This window comes from Meles meles, chromosome 16 (genome assembly GCF_922984935.1).
Source record: "Meles meles chromosome 16, mMelMel3.1 paternal haplotype, whole genome shotgun sequence".
Classification (NCBI taxonomy): domain Eukaryota; kingdom Metazoa; phylum Chordata; class Mammalia; order Carnivora; family Mustelidae; genus Meles; species Meles meles.
In genome coordinates, this window is record NC_060081.1 from 57,028,489 (window position 1) to 57,055,754 (window position 27,266).

General features: G+C 41.5%; 1 protein-coding gene across 3 annotated transcripts in view; it reads left to right on the forward strand.

Moving 5' to 3' along the window:
* Positions 1–736: 736 nt before the first annotated feature.
* Positions 737–27,266, forward strand: part of ASXL1 (ASXL transcriptional regulator 1) — a 77,479-nt gene continuing 50,949 nt past the window's right edge. The window contains exons 1-4 of one of the 3 annotated variants that reach the window (XM_045980969.1): positions 737–1,358; positions 6,850–6,932; positions 7,904–7,906; positions 9,247–9,355. In XM_045980969.1, coding sequence (XP_045836925.1) covers positions 1,302–1,358; positions 6,850–6,932; positions 7,904–7,906; positions 9,247–9,355 — 252 coding nt within the window. In that variant the 5' untranslated portion in view covers positions 737–1,301. The remainder of the gene's footprint in view (positions 1,359–6,849; positions 6,933–7,903; positions 7,907–9,246; positions 9,356–27,266) is intronic. The other 2 variants (XM_045980966.1, XM_045980968.1) reach the window with 2 other exon arrangements.

The following is a 27,266-nucleotide window of genomic DNA, read 5'->3' on the forward strand; positions in this document are numbered from 1 at the left end:
GGATTCCAGCATAGGTCTACTTGACTCCAGGGCCTGTGTTTTCTTCAGGGTACCACCTCTAAAAAGGCCTCAATTGCTTTCTGGTCAGGGTCCGAAAGTCCAAGTTCTTTACGCCTCATTATCACGAAGTTTGCCAAATGGTTAAGAATGCGCTAGGCTGCGGGTGCAACGTCTGCAAACATATAGTGGTATTAGCAGCATGAAAGCACAGGAGGAAATGGGGAACTGTTTAGGTCCATCAAACGTGGAATAACCGTTTTACTGGTATGAGTGTCTCATTGTCTCATTATTATTCGTTAGTGAGTCATTTAGGGCAGGACCAAAAGGGAAAGTCCTGTCCCCTGTCATCTCTATGAAGTGTCGGTGAGAACCGTTTAGGCGGGGAAAGGCACAAAGTGATCACTGGGAGTCGATCTCTATCTCCACCCTTAACCGCCCAGCTGCCGGGATGCGAGAGGCTCTGAAAGGGTTAAGCATGGCTGGGGAGCCCAGCCACCGCCCCTTCCCAGCATCGCCTCCCAGAATGCCTTAGGCTCCCAGCCAGTTCCCGGACATCGCGAGACTCCGCCCAGTCTCTTCCCCGACCGCCTTCTTTACCGAGCTCCGTGTGAGGGGGAGGAAGGTAGGGGAGGGCGGAAAAGAGCCGCGAGGTACGCCGGGAAGTGTGGTCCAAGCGTTTCATGCAGCCATATTCTTCCGGAGCGGGGGAGGCCAGAGAAGCCGCCGGGACTACGATTCCCAGCCGCCCTTTCGGTTTGTTTTTGTTCAAAAAAAAAAAACCCACACTCCCCCTCCTCACTCTTCACACACACTCACACACACACACACCCACGGCGGACACGCACACACCCGGGCGCCGAAGGGAAAGCCGCGTCTCGCCGTCCGGCCCCACCGCCAGTCCTGTCTCGGCCCCTCAGCAGAGCGGGAAAGCGGAGGCTGGAGCCGTGACCTCTGACCCCGTGGTTATGCGGAGCCGCCGCATTCCTTAGCGATCGCGGGGCTGCCGCCGCTGCTGCCGCCGCCGCCGCCGCCGTGGGCGACTGACGCAGCGCGGGCGCGTGGAGCCGCCGCCACCCCTCCCCCACCGCCGCCCTCGCGCCGGGTCTCGCGCCCGCCGGTCCCCGGGCGCCCGCCCCCTTTCCCCGGCCGCACCCGAGTCCTCGCGCGTCGCCGCTGCCGCCGCCACGCGCCCCCCGCCGCCGCCGCCGCCAACGCTGCCCCAGCCCCAGCCCCGCGCCGCCGCCACCCGCCCCACCCGGAGGTCCCGCGTGGAGCCGCCGCCGCCGCCGGGGAGGAGGAGGATGAAGGACAAACAGAAGAGGAAGAAGGAGCGCACGTGGGCCGAGGCCGCGCGCCTGGTGAGGCGAGCCGCCGAGGGGGCTCAGTGGGGGACGCGGGGGGGGGGGTGGGCTAGCAGAGCCCCCTCCGCGGGTAGGGGGAGGGGCGAGGCCCTGCCCACTGCAGGAGGGGGCGGGGCCACCATTTCTCTAGGAACCGGGCAGCTTCCCCCACCCCCCAGGCGTTGGGTGGGGGAGAGGTCCCCCGCGGGTCGGATGTGGCGCCTTTTTCAGCAGCTCCCCCACCCCCTAAATTCCTGCGGAGGGGCGAGCTGGCAGGCCGGCTCCTCCCCCTCTGGGCGGCGGGGCCCCAGCTTCCCCTCCCCCACTATTTGGCAGCGTCTGGGGGTCTGGGGAAGCTTCGTTGATGCACTCGGGGGAGTTAGGTTTCCGGGAAGGGTCGGAAGCTCCTCCCTCGCTTCCTGGTGGGCCATGGGGTGTGTGTTTGACTCCAGGGGTCGGAAAACACCCCCGATTTTAAGGATGCGAGTGACATTTTGAGCTTTGCCAATCTAAACCAGGTGTGTGGAGGGAAGCAAGTGCTTACTCCCAGGTGGACCCCTGAGCAGTGGTTCTCAAACTTTAGTGTATTGCTGGGGACACCTGGGAGGTTCTTAAGAATGCTAGTCCTAAAGCCCTAGTTAAGATCTTCTGGTTTGGAATTCGGACTTGAGTAGGGAGCCTCAGTGTCTTCATTTTAACCAGCTTGCCATGTTGACTGTAATGCAGGTGGCCTGGGACCACACTTTGAGAAACGCTGACTAGAGCGTTTTACTTCATAAGCTATACTGGAGATAGGCACTCTGCAGAGAACTACTTTGCAAAGGATGTATGTGTGTGTCCTCCTCTCCTTAGTGTCCTGGTGCGTGTTATACATGAAGTGTTGGACAAAGACGAAGTGTCTGTGAAGATTCTGCTCACTGAGGACTTAGCAAAGGAAGGAGTAATTTGAGTGTTGAAGCTGCCCTGAGGAGGGTTGTGTATTTTGCTTTCATAGCGTCAGAGGACTTGTAAGCGAAATACCTTCCTTTTGGATTTGCACCCACAAAGCTAAGACACCTAGAGACATGTTCTTATAAAATCTTGGCAGATGACAGTAGTAACTTCTCCCAGAGATGTCACTTCCTCAAGAGCTATCTACAGAGCAGGGTTATAGTGCGGATAGCGTACCTGTCTCTTGACACCTTGTAGTTTATATGTAATTGCTGTAATTCACTTTTAATGATGAATGAAGCTTTACTTTACTTTCTGATCTTTTACTTTATTGGGAAGTGAGGTTCCTTCCTCACAAGTGTTGCGCAAAGAGATGACTGTTGTGTTGGGGGTCGTTACAGCTCTATGGTACACCTTTTCTTTCCTGGAGCATGTCGAATTCAGTTATTGACTTAAAAGTACTGTTTGGTTTACAAGAGAGTGTTCACTGGTGTTCCTGATTGTCTTCCCCAGGCACTTGTGGCCCAATGAACAGAAATAGCAAGTGTTTGTGTGCTCAAGTTTCATGCTTCAGTTCACTTGTTTTAGTTTGGCATATGAAATTTGAAGATTTTGAAGTTCTAAATATTTTTTGACTCAATCGAAATTGGAAGCTTTGGCTAACTTTGAGATCTCTTGGAAATTTTAGGATTTCTCCAGTGTTGCCACACCTGGAAACAAATTTAGGCTGAAGGAGAGGAGGCGAGAGCCAAAGAATGTGCTTGCTTTCCTTCTCTTCAAGCTGAGTCTTGGGTGTTCATTGAAATTCTCTAAACTCCTGGTATGCAGGTGTTTATGACTTTGGGCACCAAAAGGAGATTTGCCTGCTAGAGTTTTACTTGTTAGAGTTAGGTGAAAGTGCCCTTAAATCCCATGTTATTTATGTTCTAACAGAATTCTAAAGTTTATTTGTCTCAAAGCTCTTTTGGCTCTTACAAGTTGAAAGACTTTAGGAATTCAGTGTCCACTGTTCTGTTCAGCCTCTTTAGGTTCTTGAACTTACTGTGATCTGAACTCCAGTATCCAGGTTGTTAGTTTTGTTTTGTCACTGGCTGAACTTCATGCCAGATTATCTGAGTAAGTTATTTCTCTCTTTGTTTCATGGCTCTTCATTAAAAAATAATAGGAACAGGAATGACTTTGTAGTCCCCTTAAACATGTGAAAGACAACTTGTGGAAAACGTGGTGTGTAATTGTGGTTATCTTTTACTGTTTTTTATTAGAATTTCCTGTCCCTTTGGACAAGACCATTTGGTGGGTGAAAGGCAACTTTTTAGAGTCCTCTCCCCATTTAAAGAAAACTGCTGCAATACCCAAGTGCTGGGGAGTTTGAGAGAGCTTATGCTGGACAGAGCAGCTTGACTAGAGAAAGCCGTAGGGGGAGGGCAGGCGATTAAATCTACTCTTCAGACAGGTGAATTTGGAGTGCTTGCCCTGGCAATCAGATGCACTTGCTTTGGGGTGGTTTCATATTGCTCCTGAGCTTGCTTAGATTGGTGGCTAGAGTGACACTGGGAATTCTAAAAAATTATTTTGGTAGGAAAGAAGAGACTTCTGGAGAATTTCAGTCATGTAGTATATCCCAGGAGATTGGCTTTTGCAGATGTTAATTATGTTGTCCAGAAGTAGATAATCTTCTTTCCAACATTTTGTAGTATTGTCTTTCCTAGGTATAGGAGGTAGACTTTAGAAGGTTGGATGGTATAAATCCTACTCCTTGTTAGGAACGGTGTGTTTGGGAGAAATAGCCAAGGGGATTTCCCTTTAAATTGAGTGTCCTTAAATGGATTCTCCCTGGCTTTGAGAAATTCTTTATTGTCTGCTTTATCTTTCACTTTGATTGAGGACTGACCATTCTTACATCAAACATTTTTTTTTCTCTTTGAAGTAGGAGAAGAGATACTTTTTTTTGTGAGTGTGTGTGCATGCTAGAAAGACAAGGACTAGAAATAGAACACTGCTGAATTGTTCTTACACTAAAAGCTGGAGGCATATACAATTATAATAAAAGTGAATACTTTGTATCTTTTGATGTAACTTCCTTTTAGAGAACTTAGATTCTCAGGCTGTAGATTCTCTTAGATTCTCAGGCTCTTCCCGACTGCTGTTTAAATAATTGGTAACTAATTTTTCAGAGTCATGCTGCTGCTTAAAAAAAATTACTGTACAAAAATTCGCTAGCTCAGCTCTCATTTAGAGAGAAGTGCTGTCTGTGGCAGTGAATATTAGTAGCTTCTAATGGTTTGTTTTGGGTTTGTTCAAGTCAACACTGTTTAACTTGGCCCTCAGGTTCTTAGAATACAAAGATGGATAAGCTTTGCTCTTGAGGAACTTATGGTCTTCTGGGAATGGAAGGTCTAGACCCATGAATAGAATTTTACTACATTCATGATAAGTGCCATCATAGATGTATATATGATAAACAGACATCCTGGTTCATGCTTATTGTCCAGGCATCATTATGAATGGTTCCTCCCTGCACTCACAAGTGTCCTACTTTGGAAGGTAAATTACATGTGTTGTGGACTACAAGGACACTGAAAAGAGACATTTAACTCTGCCTGGCAGAGGACAGAGAAGGCTTCCTGGAGGAAGGTGCTTTTCAAACTGAATCTTGAAGGGTGAGTAGAAGTTAGGCCCCTCATGGAGGATGTTAGGAGCTGGCGAGAAAGAGCTGGTGGTGTGTGTGTGTGCATGCTTGTGCACAGGCAGGGTGGAGAGTTTGGGAATTGGGTAGAACTACCCATAGTTATTGGAATGTGAAGTTGTGCAGTATCAGTTTGGCATTCAGGTAGAGAGACAGGCAGAGACCAGATTCCAAGGGCCTTGTGTGGCAGGCCCATGAGCACATATTTATGCTGGGCACCAGAGGTATGCACTTCCATGGTCGGTAATTCGTAAAACAACTCTTACGGGAAGACAGCAATATCCTTCCATCCTAAGTCAGGCAACCGAGGCTCAGGTTGGGTAGGTAACTCGGCCAGGTTCGGAGGGCTAGCATTTAAATCCAGGTCCGTCTGGTTCTAAAGCCTGTGCTTTTCCAGTGAGCTGGTGATTCTTCCTCGGAAGTTTTGGTCTTTGCTGTATGTGATTAGATTGCTGTTGAAAAATTTTAAAGCGGGGAAAGTGACGAGGGCAGATTTATTTGGTTGGGTTGACCTCAGGCTATAGCAGGTAAGTTCCGCAAGAGCAGGGATTTGGTCTTGTTTACTGTTGAATTCTAGAATTGTTCCTGGCACGGGGAAGTATTTCATGTATTTGTGGAGTGAAGGATGGTGGTGGAGAAAGGACTGATTTGAAGAAAGCAGGGCTGGTTGCAGGGATATTAGCCAAGGGGCTGTGTGTTGGGTGAGGGAAGGAACTGGGGGACAGATGAGAGAGTGCGGGGGTGCTGCCTAGGTTTCTGCATTAGGTGCTGGAGGAAGAGGGGCAAAGAATTGGAGTTACAACGGATGATGGGGGGGTGTGGGTCCAGAAGTGAATATTTGAGTCAGAAGCTGGGGAGGCTAGAGGTGGATATTTGGGAGTTAGCAGAACTATAGGTAGTAGTTGAAGCTATAGTTGAAGTTGAGAGGTGATAATACTACTTGAAGAGAATGTAGAATTGAGAGAGGCTAACAATGGGACCATGGTAAATAGGGGCTTGATTTCAGCACCTGCTTCTCCAAAGCTTGACTTCCTTTGGTGCTGAGGGCTTGTGTTCTTCTGCCAGGAGACCCTTTAGTAGCAGTCCTTGTCAGACTTGCTTCACATTTTCTTTGTGACAAAGCAGCGCCTCACTTAGTTGTTACAGTTGTTAAGGGACTGCGAGATGTTGTATGGAGTAGCCTCAGCAGCTGATGGTAGAGACAGTGCAGAGATACTGACAGCTTTCCTCCTCCCTGAGAAGGATAGCCTTTCTAAAACATCTCTGCTCCGTCCCTCCGTCCCTCCGTCCCGTGAGAGAGCTGCAGTTGCTCGCTGGGAAACTGCTGCCATGACTTTGTCAGAGACGATGCTAACACAAATGGGACGTTCTGTTTCTCGTTGCTTTGCCTGCACCAGTCATACAGAATCAGAGCCTCATGTTGCCAAATGGAAAAATGTACTGTGGCAGTTAACACCAAAATTTCACAACACAGTGGCAAAGCCATCACTTAAAAATAGGGGTACTAATCAGACTTCCTCCGGGAAAAAAGTCTGAGTGCATTTCTGTCTTGTCATTATTTTGTAGCTCTGTGTATTCCGTGCTTTAGTCATGTGAACAATATGAAGTTAAGCAGTAACCAGTGTTGCTAAGGCCCAACCCACATATCATAGCACGTGTACTAAGAGGATGGGTGTCTTTAGAATTAAGAATTAGAATATTTACGCTAATTTCAGTCACTTTTAGCAGCATCTTAGATAGACACGTGATTTGGTTTCTGAAGCAATGTTAACTCTGGAAAAACTAAATTGACAGCTGTGGTGCCTCACAGCAGAACTGTAGCTCAGGATTTGGACTGGGATGGATATAAATGGATATTGTGCACTAAAATCGGAACAATTTATATTTCTTCAGGTACTAGAAAACTACTCGGATGCTCCAATGACACCAAAACAGATTCTGCAGGTCATAGAGGCAGAAGGACTAAAGGAAATGAGGTTTGTATTGTTCTCATTATTCAAAAGGGTTTCATAGGGCATAGGCCTTGCTGTAGATACTTAGTGACATGATTAAGTGTATATATGCCTTCTCTCTCTATGTGTCTGTCTGTCTCTCCACCCCCCCACCCCCGTCCCCGGTTTGGTGTGGTATAGAACTCTTGTCCCAGGTTGCGTGTCCTCTGAGTGGCAGGTGGGAGTGGGTGAACATCCATTTGTTTTCATTAGAGATGCAGCGGCTTTCCCTATTTTTGCTCTCTCTTCAATCTTGACATGCAGTGTGTTCTTTGTGTACAGAATCCACGCGTTTTCTTTTGTACTCTCTTGCACATTTTAGTAGAGAAGGGGCAGACTCTGATGGCTCTGTCTTGTTTAAAACTTCCTTCTTTATATATCCCTGAAGTTCTTTGTTTTAGGATCAAGAGAAGGGTGATTTCATCACCATAACACCACTGGCCTTTTTTCCTCCCTACTGATTCTAGCCATTCATCATAGGAATATACTAAAGTTTAGCGTGACCTTGATTTTATTCTCCTATGATGTAGTTTTCTTAGAGAAGCAACAAGTTAGAAACAAAAGGAATTGCAGGCATGAAAATCAGTGGTTGTGTTTGATTCTTCTCTCTTCACTCTCACCCCAGCCGCCCTCTTCTTTAATGTAAATGAAAGAGGAGAGCACAACCAGTCTCCCTTCTTGGGACTCAGAACAAATAGCATGTGCTTTTGCTGGTTAAGCTTTAGCTGCTTGAGATTGACCTTTCAGGGTCAAAAGATCCTCACTTTTCAGTTACCAGTTCAAACAGTCTTAAGCTGACGGTTTGTGGGGAGGGAAGATCATGATTGTCTAGATCACATTCATTTAAATAGTACTTATGCACTGTGTAGTGTTATAATTGTGCTTTATTTTTGTTTTTATGGGCCATTTCCCATCATGCTGCTGTCTGCACTGCTGTTGGACCACTATACCTATAGAAGGTAAATTAGTCCCTTTGGGACAGATGAAATTGAGAACTTTAACTTGTTTCTGCTTCTTGCTCTTACAGGAATTAATGAAGGAGTCATGATGGCTCATGATGAGTGAGCGAGCAGTTCTGTAATTTGTAGACAGAGGTATAGTGTGTAGGAGTCACACTGTTCTGCTGAAGGACTCTGCCAGCATGCTGTCCCCCCTTGTAGCAGAGATGTTAGCACACCCACTTGATACTCCAGATTCTGCACAAAGATTGTTGTAGAGATTGGTTCTTGGTGAAAATTTTTTTTAGCATCCAGTGTGTTCCAAAGCAGAATAAGTAATAGGGTTTTTTTTTTTTTTTAATGGCTTTTTTAGACTCAGAATTTATTTTTAACACTGCATAAATTAAGGCTTCTGGTTCTGAAAGCTCTTAAGAGGCTTTACTTAAGATATTTATATATTTTTAATATACTGGGGAGAGGGACGAGAAGGTGCACAGGTGAATCCTAGCACTAACTTGCTAGTGCCAAACTCAGTTAATATTAATAATGGATGTTTGTCTGTGTTTTTGACAGCTGTTCTATTTTAAGTTTCAGTAGATGGCCTTTAATTCACTGAGTTACTGTTTTGCAACTCCCTGCTGCAGCAGGGAGTGTGAACTATCTTAATGAGCCATCTTTTTTTCATTATTGGGTACCAGATCCGTTTGGCTGAATTTTGTTTTTTTTTTTAGGTTGAAATTTTAAGTGATTGTTCCTGGCTAGATGTAGAATAAAACCCATTTTCTTCCTTTCCCAACAGAGAAAAAGCAAATGAAATATTCTTTTTTGTGTGCTTATTAGCAAATATTTAACTGGGGATGAAAAGGTGTGCTTGTTTTCTTGGGACAGCACCATTGATTCTGTGGTCTTTGTGTTGATAATAATGTTTTGTGGCAGTTTCTGAGCATTGTATATGTAGGTCAAAATACAGAGGCTAGGAAACACAGTTTTGTTTTTAATTAATATTAAAATTTAATAAAAATATTGCATAATATGTATTTTTAAAACTCCCTGAATTTGAAATTCTGTACTTTTTCTAAATCTCTTTGAGAACTTGGTTGATATTGTCACAAGGCACTAAGGAAGTGCCAGGTGTGGAACAAGGGAATCACATACCATGTCCTACCTGGGTGTGATTGATGGGGATTTCATTCATTGCCCTGTATTACTTTCAAAGTGGAGTTGTCATCATGGGCTCTTTTCTGCTGTATTTCTTGCTGTGATGCTTCTTGATTTAAGAATGAGTTGGAGGGTATTGGATCTTTGAGTAAGCAGGCATATAGATTTCTGCAACACTCATCCATCCTTGTATGTTTTTACAGCGGGACATCCCCTCTTGCGTGTCTCAATGCCATGCTACATTCCAATTCAAGAGGAGGAGAGGGGCTGTTTTATAAACTGCCTGGCCGAATCAGCCTGTTCACACTCAAGGTAAGTAATATCAACTCTGTTCTTAAACTTTTAGTGTAAGAGTTACCTGGTATAGGTCTGAGATGAGACCCCTGAATTTGCATTTCTAATAAGCAGGCTGGTGATGATATTGTTGGTCCTAAACAGTACTTTGAAATATTCTAGGGTGAACAGGGTATTAGGATTTCTTTAGTCATATCAGCTATTTTGTGTTTTCAGAAAGTCACATCAGCTATTCATCTTTTCTTTGTTTATATCTTTGCAGATTGTAGGCAGTAGTGGGATAAGGATGTGTGGGGGTAACTGCAAATGTGCTTTAATTAGGATTTTGTTTGTAATAGTACCGTGAAAGATAAATTACTGGGCAGCTAAAATAAGACCTACTCTGTGGAATATAACTGACATGTGAACATCCTTGTGGAAATTCAAAAACTCATTAGCTTTTTGTAAGTGGCACTAATTACAAAGGAAGAGAACTTAAATCAGAGATCACAGTAAAGCTTAAATAGAGCTTAAATGAATAGACTAATTATTTTTTTACTATTTGTGATATAAATGGTTATCATTTAAACCAGGGGTTGGCAAATTTTCTGTAAAGGGCCAGTAATAAATAATTATTTATCTCTGCCATTGTAGCAGGAAGGCAGGCACAGACAAATCATAAATGAGTGGGCAAGGCTGTGTTCCAATAAAACTTTATTTACAAAGACAGTGAGAGGGCCAGATTTGGTTTGGGACTGTGGTTTGCTGACCTGATTTAGACATAAGATGACCTGTTGGTGAGGAAATTGAGAATTTGATGCTGACCCTTCTACTCATCCATAATGTGGTTATAAATTTCAGTAGTCTGTATACAACTTTTCCCTTTTATTTTCTTGATAGACTTATTTTCTTTAATTCAAAATTAAGCACTTGAGCAAATACCATAATGTCTGTAACCTGCAGTCATAAAACTTGATGTTATATATACTTCAAATATATCTTATATTCAGATATCTTTGCTGTTTTCTATATTGTATCTATTTCTAGTATTTTGGACTTCTTTTGTTAACGTAATGTCAGGAACCAAACCTTGGGGAGAAATAGAGCCCTGAGTTCCAAACCTTACCTTTATAACGTGGGACAGGTTTAAGCTTTCTTTGTGGTGGTATATGCATCCCTAACACAGAGTCAGTCCTTAATAAATGGTAGCCTTTTTGGTATTCCTTTAGGTTCTTTATTGTCAATTGCTTGCTAATGACATTTTCCCATTGCATATTACACATTGTTGTATATAACATAATGGTACATAGTTACATATGATTATAATTGTTTGTATTATGTATATTACAAATATGCATGTTGATGACCTATTTCTATTTTAAGGGGGAGGAGAAATACCTTTTTCTGTGAACACATTGAGAGTAGGAACTGAGTTTCATTTGTCTTTATAACTTTGCTGCAGTTTGCTTTATACCTCTCTCCGTACTTTAGAATGAATGTTTTAAGAAAAGTACATTATTCTGCATAACCATAATCTTATTTTCATATTCAAGAAAATTAACATTGATATAGTAGTGTATAATATATAGTCCATAGTCAAATTGTTTCTGGTTCCACAAATATTCTTTATAGCTTATTTTTTCAGTCCAGCATCCAATCAAGAATCATGTATTTCAAAAATAAAATAAGATAGAAACAGAGAAGGGGGCAAAGCCTAAGAGAGTCTTAACTCTAGGAAATAAACGGAGGGTTCCTGGAGGGGAGGTGGGTTGGGGAATGGGGTAACTGGGTGATGGACAATAAGGAGGGCGCTTGATGTAATGAGCACTGGGTGTTAAATGCAACTGATGAATCACTAAACTCTGCCTCTGAAACTAATACGCTATATGTTAATTAATTGAATTTAAATAAAAAATAAAAAGAAAGGATGCTGTATTTCATTTGGTTGTCATGTCTCTTTAATCTTTGTTAGTGTACAGTAGTTCCCATGCCTTGTTTTGTCTTTTCTGGCATTGATATTTTTGAATAGTTCAGGTCAGTTGTTCTGTGGGATTAAATACATTTTTAAAGGACTAATAAAAGTGTAGAAATCTTGGTTATTTCCAGACTTCTTTCTGTTTGCACTGCTAGATCATGTCCACTCCTCCAGGTTGTAGCACAGAGCCACTCAGCAATGTAGGATGGAGGTGATGCGATGTATGATATAGTGGTAGTTTGGTCTGGGTCTTGCCTGTAATAAGGGCCACGAAGGCACAAGTTATTTAATTACATTTCTCTGGGAAATGCACCTCTGAAATCCTGTGGCATTTTCTTCGCTTACCTTATCTCTCATGTGTTAAGAAAAAGCATATGCAGAATGCCTTGTAGTTTTTCTGCCCCCTGCTTGGAAATCTCTTCTAGTGGACCATCAAGGTCAGAATTCTGTTTATTTATGTGATTTTGCTACTTAGTTGACAACAGGAATTTTTTTCAGTTCTGGGTACATTTGTGTGGCTTTGTCTATGATTACTAAAGGTTTACAGATAAGCTGGCATCTTTTGGGGCATGCCACAGGGTTCCTTCTCTGATAAGTTGTTTTGGGGAATGTGACGGTACATTTGACACTTTATATATAGATGCTTGCATCAGTCCCCAGAGCTAGTTCTCAAGGATGGACGGGATAGATGAAATCTAATCATGCTTTGAATTCTTGATTTGAATTGCTTTCCTTAAGCCTTTCTTGAAGTCATCTGTCAGTGTCCATCATTGTCTGGTTAGAGGTAGGATTCATATCGTTTTTTACACTTGGGATTTCCCATTCTTACAAAGCCACTCTGAGTTTCTTTGTAGTGTTCTTCATTTTTAGGACTTTGATGCTGAACTACTATGCTTTTTCGACTTAGTGGTTGTGTCACTGGTGAGGTTAGCCTGTATTGGTCTTTGCAGCGCTTACTGTCAGGCATAACTGCAGTCATGTGAATGTTGTTCATTTTTATTGTGGAATGATTCTCACATGGATATGTCACTTAACGTTACTTATGGCTCTTTCCACTTTATTGTATCTCATGTATGAACAGGTCTCAGCCTTCAAGGTCTTTTAACCCAATTAACAAGCCACATTGGATTTTTTTAAATATATAGAATACTTTTGTAAAAGTGTGAAAAACCTCTTCTTGGTAAAAGAAATAGACAGCTATACTTGAAGTATCTGTACATTAAAATCCAGTTGGCAGATAAAAGAAAGGAAAAAGCAAATGGAGGAAGAGAGGGAGGTAATTATTGCAGTCCCACAATGTTATTTTTATAACTATAATTAAAATATTCACGTACAACTCCACACTTACAGCAATTTCAAAGCTATTTATGTTACTGTTAAATACTGAGAAGAACAAAGGAAATAAGCCTAGACTTAGATACAATAAAATCATGGAGTCTATCATTTGAAAGGCAGTATCAGAGAAGATTCTGATTTTTTTATAAAAGAGTTTATTTATCTGAAAGAGAGCACACAGGGAGAGGGGGAGCTGACCCCCCCACCCCGAGCAGGAAGCCTGATGTGGGGCTGGATCCCATGACCCCAGGATCACGACCTGAGCTGAAGGTAGATGCTTAACTGACTGAGCCACCTTGGCGCCCCCAACATTTTGACTTTTGGTACGTGCACAGCAAGTAGGGGGGTCTTTTTTTTTTTTTTTTTTTAAAGATTTTATTTGTCAGAGCGAGTGCACACAGGCGTGGGGAGCAGCAGGCAGAGGGAAGAGCAAGCTTCCCTGATTAGCAAGAAGCCCAACATGGTACTCGATTCCAGACCCTGACATCATGACCTGAGCTGAAGGCAGATGCTTAACCGACTGAGTGGCGTCCCAGGGTGGTCTTTTATTTATTTATCTATTTTCAAAAAGATTTTATTTATTTATTTATTTATTTGACACAGAGAGAGAGAGATCACAGGTAGGCAGAGGTAAGAAGAGAGAGGTAAGAAGGTAAGAAGAGGTAAGAAGAGGTAAGAAGGTAAGAGAGATAAGAAGCAGGCTCCCTGCTGAGCAGAGAGCCAGATGCGGGGCTTGATCCCGGGACCCTGAGATCATGACCTGAGCCGAAGGCAGAGACTTTAACCCACTGAGCCACCCAGGCACCCCTAGGGTGGTCTTTTAAAAATGCTAATCACATCATGTCACTATCATGTATGGCCCTTGCCTACTTCTGTAATCTGTTCTAGCACTTTCCCCTTGGTCATTCTACTAAAGCCACCCTGGTCTTCACTTTGTTTCTCAGACACCTCTGCTTTGTGTCCACCATAGGGCCCTTGCACTTGGCTAGTCCCTCTGCCTAGAAAGCTCTGTGGTTACTTCTTGTCGTTTGGTTCTTAATTCAAAAGTAAAGTATCTTTTCAGTGAACATTATCTCTACCCATCTAATTCTACAACATTAGGAGGGTTTTTGTTTGTTTCATGGCCCTGTCCGTATCAGAAATTACTTTGTAGTTGTTAGCCTCTTGGCACTAGTGTAGGAGTGCAGGGACTTTGTTTTAACTGTATCCCTTGTGTCTGGCACACAGTAGGTACTTGAAAATGTTGGCTGGATGAGAAGTAGTTGATTAGGTTTCATCAAAATCTTAGCTAGTTTGTTCTCCTTGTAATTCACCTTTCTTTTATATCAGTTTTATTATAGAATATGCATATTTTGGGTTATTTTTTTCTTCTGCTCAGCAAGTCGACTTCTAAGAATCCTTTTTTTTCCCTTGCCCTCTTTAGAGCAGTTCTACATAAATCTGTGCAAGAATCTGCTGACACTAGAAGTAAATCTGTCTGTGACTGTGGCCATAATCTGGTTCCTCTTAATTGCTACAGGCAGAAACTGAGCCATTAGATACAGTTTAAACATTTTAGGTAGTTTTAGATAAAATGTTATTATTCCTCGTAGAGTTTTGAACTTTGATCATCTCCTTAGAAAATAGAATCTCTAAACGGTAGTGACATTTTAAGACAATGTCTTTGATAGTCTGTTAGCCTTAACAAATATATGATCTTTTAAAATGCTTAGAATCTTAGAATTTTAGTGTGGGAGGGGCTCTCAAATCATCCAGTTCATTTTCCTTTTGCAGTTAGATAACTGAGCTTCTAACAGATTAAATGATGTTATCTGTGATTATACATCTGTGTGACAGATGCATATAGCCAAGTTGGGACTAGAATCCAGGGCCCCCACCTTTGGAGTTTAATTTCTTTTCATTATGCTAATTTAGAATAAAGAGTTTTCCTATAGGTTTTATGACCTTTGGTCATTTCATCTTTTTGAAGCATCTTGTGGTTTTTTTGATAATGTCTTGAAATGTCAGTTTTACTCTCTTTAGTGAAAAATCCTTATGATTGTTAAGCCAAGTAGTTTTTCATGTCCTTAGATGTGACTCTTTAGTTATGACCGGTTGAATTTCTGCACTCTGCATTAATTATGTTGGCATTTCGGGTCATGGGTGTTCTTTTCTGTGTTAGAATAAGTGGTATATTGTGGTAGTAAGAACATTGGACTAGGTAGGAGTCAAGGTCTGGGTTCCAGTATAGCACCTCATGTCTTACTGAATATCTCCATTTATACTTCTTTGTCTCTAACTCTCAGAAGTTGAAATAGATTGGTCATCTAAATACTTGAGGTGTAAAATCCTTTTATGTCATGAATTGGAGCTCCAAAATACGAATAGAGGCTGTGTAACTGCTCTGGTTGAAGCAAGCGTGAGGGACCAACCTGCTCCATCTCTTGTGAAATTTTGCTGTCCCCACCCCTGCCTCAAGCAGTTGAGGATCTTTCCCATACCCTGGCACTCTGTTGAAAACCTTCTAGAGTAAAAATGCAGTAAAAAATCCTTCCTGTGCTCCCATTCTAGCATCTAGACTATGTTGTATGAAAAGTCAGCACGGGATATTTTTCTTTTTTGTTCTTTTGTGATGCATTTGGTATTTCCTGGAAGCAGACAGTTTTATTGTGAGCCCTGTTCCACTCTGAACTGTAGGAGGTCTGCACAGAAGGCCCAGTTAGTAGAGCAGTACCATTTGCTCTGGTTAATAGTAGCAGCAGTTTGGTTTTGATAGAGGCTTTGACCTCTCTGTTGGTAAAAGCTTCCTTATTTGTTTGAATAATTCTCAAGGGATGTCTGGGATCCGCCTGTGGAAAAAGGAGGTATTCTGTTGTTTGACAGGATTTCCATCCAGGTCAGGGAGAAGAGAGAACTTGATTGTTCTTAGAGCCCTAGTCAGACTCTGGTTTCATGTCTAAGAGATGAGCTGCCTTTTGTCCTCTTCTACTTCCTGAAGTTCAAAGCCCTGTAATAATGAAGTGTGGTAAAGGTCAGGTACCAGAGGTTTCGAAAGCACTGCCCCTGGAATGATTTTGTGGTTGTTCAGGGGGGTGGGCAGGATGATAATGGGGTGCTAAAGTGATGTGTATTTTTAAAACAAAAAGGTTATACTTTTAAAGTGTGATTTTAAGGCACCAGGGTTCTAGGAAAATGAGATTGTTCCAGGCTTCCTTGGGACTGTGTTTGAAAAAACGCTTTTCTTTGGATCACCCAGTATGAAAACAGTATGATCTCTTCTCAGTCCTTCAGATCAGACTTTTTGGGAGAGTTATTTGAGGAGCTTGTTTAGTCTAAGAAAGTTTGCTTCTTAAAAAAAAAAAAAAAAGAAAAAGTTTGCTTCTTCTAGCTTAGCTAAATCTGGAAGGAAAGCTGGAAACTGATGTTTGAGTGCTAACTGTATCCAAGACAGTCATCATACTTGTCACATTGGTCTTTCTGAAACATAAGTATGTCTTCTACTCCTGTAATAATGGGGAAGCAACCCAAGAGAGTTTAAGTAAATGGGACCAAGTCATATTTTTTTGGTTGTTCGAGAGATTTGTATTCAACACATGGAAGACAGGCTTAGGAGATTTGAAGTTTTGACTATATGAGTTAGTTCTCAAATGTTTGGGGAGGATTTTTAAATTCTGTGTGCATCACAAGGTAGGAAAGGGGTGGGGAGCAAAAAAGATGTCTGTCTTCTGTTCTGGGAAATGTTTTTGATTCACATGTACTAGATGGGCTTTTACGTGTCAGCTAATCCTTTCTGTTTTAGTCTCTTTGACTCTGTGTGCCAGTTTTTCTTGGGTCAGTTAATTCTGGACAATACTCCTTTGACTTCTGACTTCTTGTACTTTTTTTGGTCTCCATTCCCATTGCAACCACCTTACTCTTAAGTTATGCTCATTGGCTGGATACCAAAACAACTCTTGCCTGGGCCTCTTGCTTTCACGTTTGCCCCCTGAGCATCACGTTTGCTCACTTTGCTCCTTGGTAATTCACACAGTAACCAGCGGGATTTTTTTTTTTTTTAACCATACACATTTCTGTTTAGTGTCTCTTAAGGGCTTCCTATGGCATTTACCAAAAAAATTCAAACTTTGCCCAGCCACACTGCCCATCTTTCTGTTCTTTGAATTCCTTAAGCTCTTTCGAGTTTTAGTGTCTCCCATTTGGAACTGTCTTCTCCTTTTTGCTGGTCACAGGTCTCAAGTTAAATGTCAGTACCTCAGAAACTTTATCTCTAAATTGGATTTTCGTGTTGTGCCCCGAACTTTACTTCTGGTCACTTACGAGTTAATGATTACCTAATTATTTAGGTAATTGTTTGATAGGTCTCTTCTGACTAGACCTTGGGGTAGAGAATCAGTATTATTTTGTCTTTGGCTTTGTCCTCAGCGTCTGTCGTAAGAGGTGTGCAGTAAGTGTTGGACAAACGCAGTGGAGGGGCGCCTGGGTGGCTCAGTGGGTTAAAGCCTCTGCCTTCAGCTCGGATCATGATCCCAGGGTCCTGAGATCAAGCCCCGAATCAGCCATCAGGCTCTCTGCTCAGTGAGGAGCCTGCTTCCTCTCTTTCTCTGCCTGCCTCTCTGCCTACTTGTGATCTCTGTCTGTCAAATAAATAAAATCTTAAAAACAAAAAACAAATGCAGTGGAAAAACCCATAGAAGGAGAACTGGTAGCAGCAGTTCCCTTTGACAAACAGTTGAATTGGTTTAGGACAGTAATTTTTAGTATCAAAGTTGAAATATATAGTTGTATATGGAATGTTCACCAGCATCTCTTTTTTGTAAAATGAAGTATTTGAAAATCTCTAAAATATAAGCTTCATTTTCTCAAAAGAAAATAAAAAGTAAGGTCCAGTATTGTTTTTGAAATTCATTGCCAATTTGATTAGTGTCCTCCCTGCCCTTGCCCCTCCCCCTATTTTCTATTGCCTGTCTCTGAGAGCTTTCAGAATCTTTTCTGTGAGTATATCCTTTAGTGTAGGTCATTTTTCACCCTATGGGCCTTACTCAAATGTCTGATGATCTTGGTTGAGGGACTGTTCTATACTTAAGAGTCAGGCTCTTAAACACTAGTGGGAAATTCTGCACATCGTGGTTTTTGTGGCTTCACTTGTCTCCTGCAGCAGTGAGAGTGGTTGTTGCTTAAATGTGTGGTGCTGGAGTAAGTAAGGATGTCTGTGTCCTCCTGATGTAGACTTTTAATAATCCCCATATTCTCAATCCCATTTTGCCATGTTTAAATTCTGAGCCTTTCTGGAATTTAGGGGATAAATCCACTTGGTTCTTTTCAGTACCTCTCTCTGTAACACTTAGATTTCATCTTCCTTTGTTTTGGTAACTTGTTTCCTTTGCCTCTCTGTTTCTTTGTGGCCGACAACTTCCAAAGTATATCTCCACCCTGGATATTTTTCCCTGGACATCAAACTTGTATCTGTCCAGGTGTCTGTTCAGTATCTCTGTTTGGATACTGATGGCATCTTAGAACTAACATATACAAAACCAATTTTGATTTTCCCACCCCAAACCTTTCACCCTTGTCTTGCCTATATCAGTTAGGGGGAATTCCGTGTTCTAAGTTGCTTAGGTTAGAAATCTTTGAGTTGTCTTCTACTCCTTTCTTTTGTTCTCATGGCACATGTAATCATCAGGAAACCCTGTTTGCTTAACTATCAGAATATGTCCATTTTAGGGGCGCCTGGGTGGCTCAGTGGTTTGGGCCACTGCCTTCGGCTCGGGTGGTGGTCTCAGGGTCCTGGGATCGAGTCCCGCGTCGGGCTCTCTGCTCGGCAGGGAGTCTGCTTCCCTCTCACTCTCTCTGCTTGCCTCTCTGCCTACTTGTGATCTCTCTCTGTCAAATAAATAAAATCTTTAAAAAAAAAAAAAAAAGAATATGTCCATTTTACCCGCTATCCCGGGCCACTTTCCTGGTTTAAACCACCAATCGTCTTTCTCCTTTCTCCTAGATTTTTATAGTAACTTCTGAACTTGTCTCCTTGCTTTCCACTCTTGTCACTCTCCTCAGCCCTGGAGCCAGGAAGATTCCCCCCCCCCCCCCCCCACTAGCAGTGGAGCCCATTATGGGCTTGAACTCACGGCCTTGAGATCAAGATCTGGGCCAAGATCAAGATTTGGATGCTTAACCAACCGAGCCACTCAAGTTCCCCAGGAAGATTTTTTTTTTTTTTAAGATTTTATTTATTTATTTGACAGACAGAGATCACAAGTAGGCAGAGAGGCAGGCAGAGAGAGAGAGGAGGAAGCAGGCTCTCCGCTGAGCAGAGAGCCCAATGCGGGCCTTGATCCCAGGACCCTGAGATCATGACCCGAGCTGAAGGCAGAGGCTTAACCCACTGAGCCACCCAGGCGCCCCAGGAAGATTTTTTTTTAACGTCCGGTCATGTCATTCCTCTGCTCAAAACCATCTAGTGTTCACCCCTCACCCCCTTAGGTAGGCTGAAATCCTTAAGAGTTGCTTGCAGGACCCTGATGAGATTTGCTCCCACCCTCTCTCCCCTCCTACTATCTTCCCCTAGTTCGCTCTGCTTGGTGGTCCTTGAACACGCTGCCACTGACTCTCTCAGGGCTTAAGTCCTTGCTGTTTCAGCTGTCTGCCGTGCTTTGCCCCCACAACATGCCTTGCTCCCCCACCACCTTCAGGTCTTGCTCGGATCGCACCCTAACCCCTTTGTACCCCTCAGCACTCCCCTTTTCCCTGCCGTATCTTTTTCTTCTTGGTATTTATAACTGTGATAATCTGTGTATCATTTGCTATATACTTACTGCTATTGTCTGTCTCCTTTGACTAGGACATAAACTCCCTGGGGGGTGTTAATTTTAGTTACTCTTGTCTCTCAGTAAATAATTTGTGTGAGCAGAGGTATCATAGTTTCTTTCTTTTGATTTGGTAATATAGTGAATTATATTAATAGATTTTTTTCCAGTGCTCAAATATCCTTGTATTCTTAGGATAAACGTCACTTCGACATGGTTTTCTTTTTAAACATGCCTTGGATTTTAGTATGAATCATTTATTTAGGATTTTTACATCTGTATTCATAAGTGATCTGTGATATTTGGATTTCAAACCTTACTCTGTTTTGGTATCAAAACAAGCTGTGCTGGTTTCCTGCTCTTAATACGCTGTATTAGTCTAAGACAGAAATTTGTTCTGTTAGAACACACATACAAGACCTACTGGGCATGTTGAGAATATATTGCTTATATATATTTTTTTTATTGTTAAGTATATAATTTACCCAGAAGAAAGTATGTAGCTTGTGGTAAAGAATAGCTGAAAAATAGACTGCACACTCCCATACTCACCAGCCAGCTCAGGAACAGAACACCTTTTACATTCTCTGAAGCCTCTGAGCATATCCTTTTCTGTCTCTGCTAAAGATAACCAGTATTCTGATTTCAATGGTAATCATTCCCTTGCATTTGTTTCTGGGTTTGCCCATAGGTCTGTATTGCTGTACTTGCCTTTTAAAAATAATCTTTATGTGAATGGAATCATGTATTTTCCCCTGAGTTGCTGCTTTTGCTTATCATTTCTGAGCTTGAAATGTGCTGGTGCATTTAATTGACATACATCATGTTTTCTGGTATGTGCTGTCTTATGGTGTGAATATGCCATGATTTATTTGTCCATTTTCCTCTTGGTGTGTATTTGGTTGTTTCTAGTTACCTCTGTAACAAACAGCGCTGCATTGAGCACTTCTCTACATGTCTCCTGGTACGTGTGTGGAGTAGCTTTTCTATGATATGTGTGTTGCTGGGAATGGGACCGACCTTGGTAGGTTTTGCACCTGATCATCATTACTAGGAGGTACAGCTGTTTTTTAAAGTGATCATATGTGTACTCCTTCTATAGTGTAAGAGAATTTCTGTTGCTTCACAGCCCAAGTATTGTGAATGTAAAATAGTATTTTGTGCTTTTTTCCCATTTTTAAATTGTGGTGTAATTTACCTACAGTAGAATTTACCTGTTTTGATGTTCTAATGTATAGTTCTGTGAGGTTTTTTAAAATTTCATTTGATGTTTTTTTAAAAAAAAATTTTAAAGATTTTATTTATTTATTTGACAGAGATCACAAGTAGGCAGAGAGGCAGGCAGAGAGACAGAGAGGGAAGCAGGCTCCCCACTGAGCAGGGAACCCGATGCAGGGCTCCATCCCAGGACCCTGGGATCATGACCAGAGCTGAAAGCAGAGGCTTAAACCCACTGAGCCACCCAGGCGCCCCTCATTTGTTTTTTTTTTAGTTCACATTTGTTTTGAGATTTTATTGGGTTATTTAAAGGTATGCTGTAGTGGCTTGAATGCAGTTGCTCCAGGAAATGTTGGGTGTTAACACGCTTCTCCCTCCCCTAAAAATTCATCTTCACATTCACATACAGGAAAAGTTCACCCTTTTAAGGTTATAATCCTTTGAGTTTTGACAAAATTGTCATCATAATTGGCATTTAGAACGGTATCACCCCCCCACCAAGAAAACTGCCCCCCTGCCCGGTCCTTTTATAGTCAGTTCCTCTCCACCCCAGCTCTTGGCAGCCATTGATTTGTTTTCTATCCTTGAAGTTTTGCCTTTTCCAGAATGTCATATAAATGGAAGAATACATTATGAAGCCTTTTGAGTCTGGCTTCCTTTACTTTGTATGAGGTATTTGAGATTTAGCCATCTTGTAAGATGTATCAACAGGTAGTTCCTTTTTTATTGCTGCATGAAGTCCCACTGTGTGGATCTACCACATTTTGCTTATCCATTTCTTAGTTGATGGGCATTTGGATTGTTTCCTCCTTGTGGTTGTGAAGAGTTATGCTGGTGCGCCTGGGTGGCTCAGTTGGTTAGGTGACTGCCTTTGGCTTGGGTCAAGATCCTGGAGTCCCCAGATGGAGTCCCACATGGGGCTCCCTGCTTGGCGGGGGGTCTGCTTTTCCCTCTGACCCCTCCCCTCTCATGCTTACTCTCTCGCAAATAAATAAAATCTTTGAAAAGAAGAAAAAAGAGTAATGCTATGAACATCTGCGTACAAGTCTTTCTGTGGACATTTTCATTTTTCTTTGGTAGATATCTTGGAGTAGAATTGCTGGGTTGTGTTGTAATTTATTTATTTTTTTTAAAGATTTTATTTATTCATTTGACAGAGCTGACACAAGTGGAGGGGGAGCGGCAGAGGGAGAGGGAGAAGCAGGCTCCCTACTGAGCAGGGAGCACAATGTAGTTACTCAATCCCAGGGCACTAGGTTCATGACTTGAGCTGAAGGCAGATGTTGACTGACTGAGCCACCCAGGCGCCCCTCTAATTTCTGCTCATTTAAGTTTTTTTTTTTTTAATTCTTTAGTAAAGTTCCTTCTTTTTTCCTTTAGCAGTTCTTTTTTTCTTTCTTTCTGAAATTGATTTTAGTATTGACAAAGGTGATCCAACTATTTCAAAATTAGTTTCTGCATGTTAAATTTTTTCCCATCCTTTTGCAGTTAACCCATGTCTTTGTGTTTAAGGTTTCTTTATATTTCTAGTTGGGTCTTGGTTATTTTTTTTTTCCCCAGAATGATAATTTCTGCCATTTATTTAGTTATTTATCAATCAATCAATCAATCATTCATTTGACAGACATAGCGAAGGAGGGAACACAAGCCAAGGGGAGTGGGAGAGGGAGAAGTAGGCTTCCTGCTAAGCAAGGAGCCTGATTCGGGGCTCTATCCCAGGACCCTGGGATCATAACCTGAGCCGAAGGCAGAGGCTTTAACCCACTGAGCCACCCAGGTGTCCCAATTTCTGCCTTCTAATTGGGATGTTTGGACTATGTATGTTTAATGTAATGACTGATATGGTTAGATTAAGTCTCCTGTCTAGCTAGCTGTTTGTTTCCTTTTTGTTCTGTGTGTTCTTTTCTTTTTCCTTCTTTTCCTATCTTCTTTTGGTTTATTTTTAAATATTCCCTTTTATTACCACTGTTAGCTTATTAGATATATTTCTTTAATTGTTTTCAGTGGTTGCTTTATCTGTTACAAAATGCATCTTTAACTCAATAGGATTAAATAGAATTATAGCCCCTGAAACAAATAATACGTTATATGTTAATAAAAAAATAGGATTACAGCATTTCACATGGGATACAAGATTCTTAGGATGCTGTTTTTCTGCTTGCCCCCTTCTTGCCTTTGTGCTATGCTTTTTATACATTTTACTTTCTACATTTGGCAAAACATTATTAATACCTCTAAGCTGTTCTCTTAAATTTTTAAATGAGAGGAAAATCTTACTTATTTTTACCCGTGTTTATTTTTACCCGTGTTTACCATTTCTGGAGTTCTTTATTCCTTCGTCTTCCAGGTTTCCATATGTTAACCATTTTCTTTCCTCTGGAAGAACCTTCTTTAACACTTGAACACTTGTGCAGATCTGCTGTGACGAGTTCTCTTAGTTTTGCTTCATTTGACAGAGTCTTTATTTTACCTTGAAGGCTATTTTAGCTAAACACCGATTTCTAGGTATAAAAAGCACCCCCCCTCCCAAGATATCTATCCTTTGTCTTCTGGTTTGCATAGTCCTGACAAGTTTGTGGCAATTCTTAGGTTTTTTCCTGTCTTTTCTGTTGAAGTCTTTAAGATTCTTCTCTGTATCCTAGGTTTTGACAATTTGATGGTTGTCATGTACCATGGTGAACTCAGATTTGAGTCAAATCTGAAAATTTGAAAAATTTTTAAAAAAGATTTTATTTATTCATTTGAGAGAGAGAGAGCTCAAGCAGGGAGAGAGGCAGTAGGAGAGGGAAAAGCAGACTCCCCGCCAAGTCAGGAGCCTGACCTGGGGCTTGATCTCAGGACCTGGAGATCATAACCTGAGCCAAAGGCAGAGGCTTAACCGTCCGAGCCACGCAGGTGCCTCAAATCTGAAAAAATTTTAACCATTATTTCTTCATTTTTTTTCCTGTTCTGTTTCTTCTGGGATATATGTATGTTTGACCGTTTTTTATTGTCCCACAAATCTCTGAGGCTCTTTTAATTTTTCCAGCCTTATTTTTCTCTGTGCTTCATTTTGGATACTTTCTGTTGCTACTGGCCTTTTCTTCTGCAGTATCTAACATGCTTTTCATCTCAGCCAGTGAAATTTTGATTAGATACGGTATTTTTTATCTTTAGAAATTCCATTTGTTTCTTTTTCTGTATCTTCCATTTTCTCATGTTGTCTCCTTTAGTCCTCAGTCATACTGCACGCATTTGTTGTAGTAGCTGTTTTAAGTCTTTGTCTCTTAATTCCATTTCCTCTGTTATTTCTAGGTCTGTTGGTGTTGACTGACTGTTCTCCTTATTAGTCACATTTTCCTGCTTCCTCGCATATCTAAGTAGTTTTGTTTGGGTGTGAACAATGTGAAATTTACATTTTGGGGGCTATACTGTATCTTCCTTTTAAGAGTGTTGGGTTTAAAAAAAAAAGTGTTGAGTTTTATTTTGGGGGGTGGTTAGGTTACAGTCTTGGAAGCTTGTTTTTAAGCTTTGTCTGTGCAGGTTTAGCCTTTAAGGATAGTTTAACTCTACTACTAAGGTATTTCCCTTCTGGGGTCTCTTCTATAAATGCCTCAGATGTTTAACAATGGCCCTCCCCTCTGGCTGGTTTTAACTTTGTCCCTGGGCTTTCTGCTCTGGGAATTATTCATTGGCCTGCGTATTTCAACTTATACATATGCAGATTTCTGGAAGTCTTTTCCTGCTTGGCTTCCTGCCCTCTGTAATTCTGCTGCGCAACTTTTTAGCCACCTCAGCCTTACCGAACTCTGGTCCCTATCTCAGCTCTGGAAAACTGTTCTGCGTTGCGGGAATCCCATTCTCTCTGTTGTCTGCGTTGTACCTGCAGGCAGAAAGTCAGAGCACTTGTAGGACTCAGTTTGTTTTTCTTCTCTTAAGAATCACTCTTCAGTTTTCTAATGTTGAAAACGGTTATTTGATGTGCTCTGTCCACTTTTTTAGTTGTTTATGGTGAGAGTGTAAGTTTGGCAACTCTTAGTCTAGTGTGGCCCAGAGCAGACATTTGCTTGCTTACTTACACATGTACAAATGTCTGTGTGTGTGTGTATATGTATATATATTTTTTTAATGCAAAATATTTAATGAGTTCTTATTGATAATCCCAATTGAAATTCAAGACTGTAGGTTTTTGCTTGAACTTTTTCAGTCTCATATACATACCTCCTTTCTCTCACGTGGAAGTTCTGGTTCGTGGTGAAACCACATACTCCCTCATTTGTTTCTTCCAGCAGTTTCAGAACAGCAATACCAACAGTACCGACATCAGCAATATGATTCTCTCAAGTGGTTTTGTTGTTGTTGTTGGCCTTAGGGTATATCTCATGAGACTACAATTTAAAATCGAAATAATTCATTTATGGTTATGCCATCAACTTGATACTCAGTTTGCTGTATTATTTTTTTAAAAAGATTTTTATTTATTTATTTATTTGAGAGAGTACGAGAGAGAGCATGAGAGGGGAGAGGGTCAGAGGGAGAAGCAGACTTCCCACTGAGCAGGGATCATGACCTGAGCCGAAGGCAGTTGCTTAACCAACTGAGCCACCCAGGCGCCCTGGTATATTATTTCTATCTGCTTTTTGTTTGTTTTGTAAGGTGGGAGGGATTGCTTTTATAAATTTTAATTTTGGGGCACCTGCGTGGCTCTCACTTGGTTAAGCACCTGACTCTTGATTTTGGCTCAGATTGTGATCAGGGCGGTGGCATTGAGCCCAGCATCATCAGGCTCTGCACTCATCAAGGAGTCTGCTTGAGAGCCTCTCTGTCTACCCCACCCCCTTTTGTGTGTGTGCACTTTCTTCCTCTAAAATAAATCTTTAAAAACATTTAATTTTGTGTTATTATGATGTAAAATATTTATGTGTGGTTAGATAAACCCCCACAGTCTTTATCCAGTGAAGTCTAGCTCTTATCCTATTCCTTGCACATGTTCCTTCTTTCTTCTATGAATAAGCATTTTATTATTTTATTTTGTTTTTATTTTATTTTTTTTAGTTTCTTTCCTTTTTAGAAATCTAAACAAATAACACATTGTATCTTTTTCTTTTCTTGGAATGGTACTGTGGGAGAAAAAATAAATTTCCCTCTCTCCTACATTTTTAGCTGAGACACTCTCTGTAATAAAAGAGAGATTAATAGGAGGAAAGCTAATTTAATTTGATTTCATATGTACAGGGGCACCCAAAGATATGAGACCCTAAAAAGTGACCAAAGGATGGCAGCTTTTGATACTTTTTAGACAAAGAAGCAATGTATTTGTGAAGAATTGACAACACAAAGAAATTTGGACCTAGGGTAGCAAATTAATGATTAGGTAACACAGTTTGTTTATACAGCCTCTGGGCCCTGAATTTCCTATCTCTGGTGATAAGGATGCCTTCTACCCTCCAGATGCCAGAAGAGTACCCTTCACTTGGGGAATTTATTTCCTGCTTTCAGGGGTACAGAGGTGGATGGTGGATTAGAGTGTCCTTTTTGCACCAGCCATTTCTCAAGTAACTTTAGTCAGAGTGGTCCACATGCCAGGCACATCCTGGTCACCTGCCCGTTGGCAACAACACATTTTTCCCCACTTTACTTTTTTCACTTAGTGGTATGCCCAGATTACCACATGGCGGTATACAGTCTTCATTCCTTGGTGCAGTGGTATTGTACTACATTTTGTGGATTTACCATTGTCAGTGCTAATCAATGTGTGATCCATGGGCCAGTGTCAGTTTGTAAACTTTCATTCCTGTCTGTGTTAAGTACAGAAATTGGGAGTATTTAGAAACTTTTATTACAGTTTGATATTGCTACAACATATGAGCATGATTGGTGGACTTACCTCTCCTCTAGAACAGGGTGTAGATAAGCTTGGGGAATTTTCAAGCTTGCACAGACCAGTACGACCACATGCTGAACTTTGATGGATCGGGAGAAACCCCACTGATGCTTTAACCCAGAGAGACTGAGGAGGAGTATCTTCACTCTGCGTACCCTGTTGGTGGACATGACCCCACCAGTTTGGACACGTATGCTTTTATATTTTTCCAGTTCTAAGTATTTTGGGATTTCTTTTACGAAATCTGATTTAATTCCTGAATCGAAGTTTTTTTTTTTTTTTTTAATTTTTATAGGTATATTGTGTCACTCTCCCACTGTACCCATTTTATGAAATCATTGTCAAAGAAATGGAGAGTGTGTGTGTGTGTGTGTGTGTGTGTGTGTTGGATTCTGTTGAAACTTCTTTTCTGGCTTAATACGTGGTTGAGTTTTGGGGCACCTGAGTGGCTCAGTGGGCTAAAGCCTCTGTCTTCAGCTCAGGTCATGATCTCAGGGTCCTGGGATGGAGCCCTGTGTCTGGCTCTCTGCTCAGCAGGGAGCCTGCTTATCCCCCTCCCCACGCCTGCCTCTGCCTTCTTGTGATCTCTGTCAAATAAATAAAATCTCAAAAAAAAAAAAAATGGTTGGGTTTTTAAGTGTTTAAGATATGCTTTAATGGTATTTGTATTTTGCCCTTCTTTCTGTATCACAGTATTTTATATATGTATTATCAGTCAGTTTTTAAGTTTTTAAATTTCTGTCTTTAATTTTTAATCGGCTTTATGTATCAATTTGA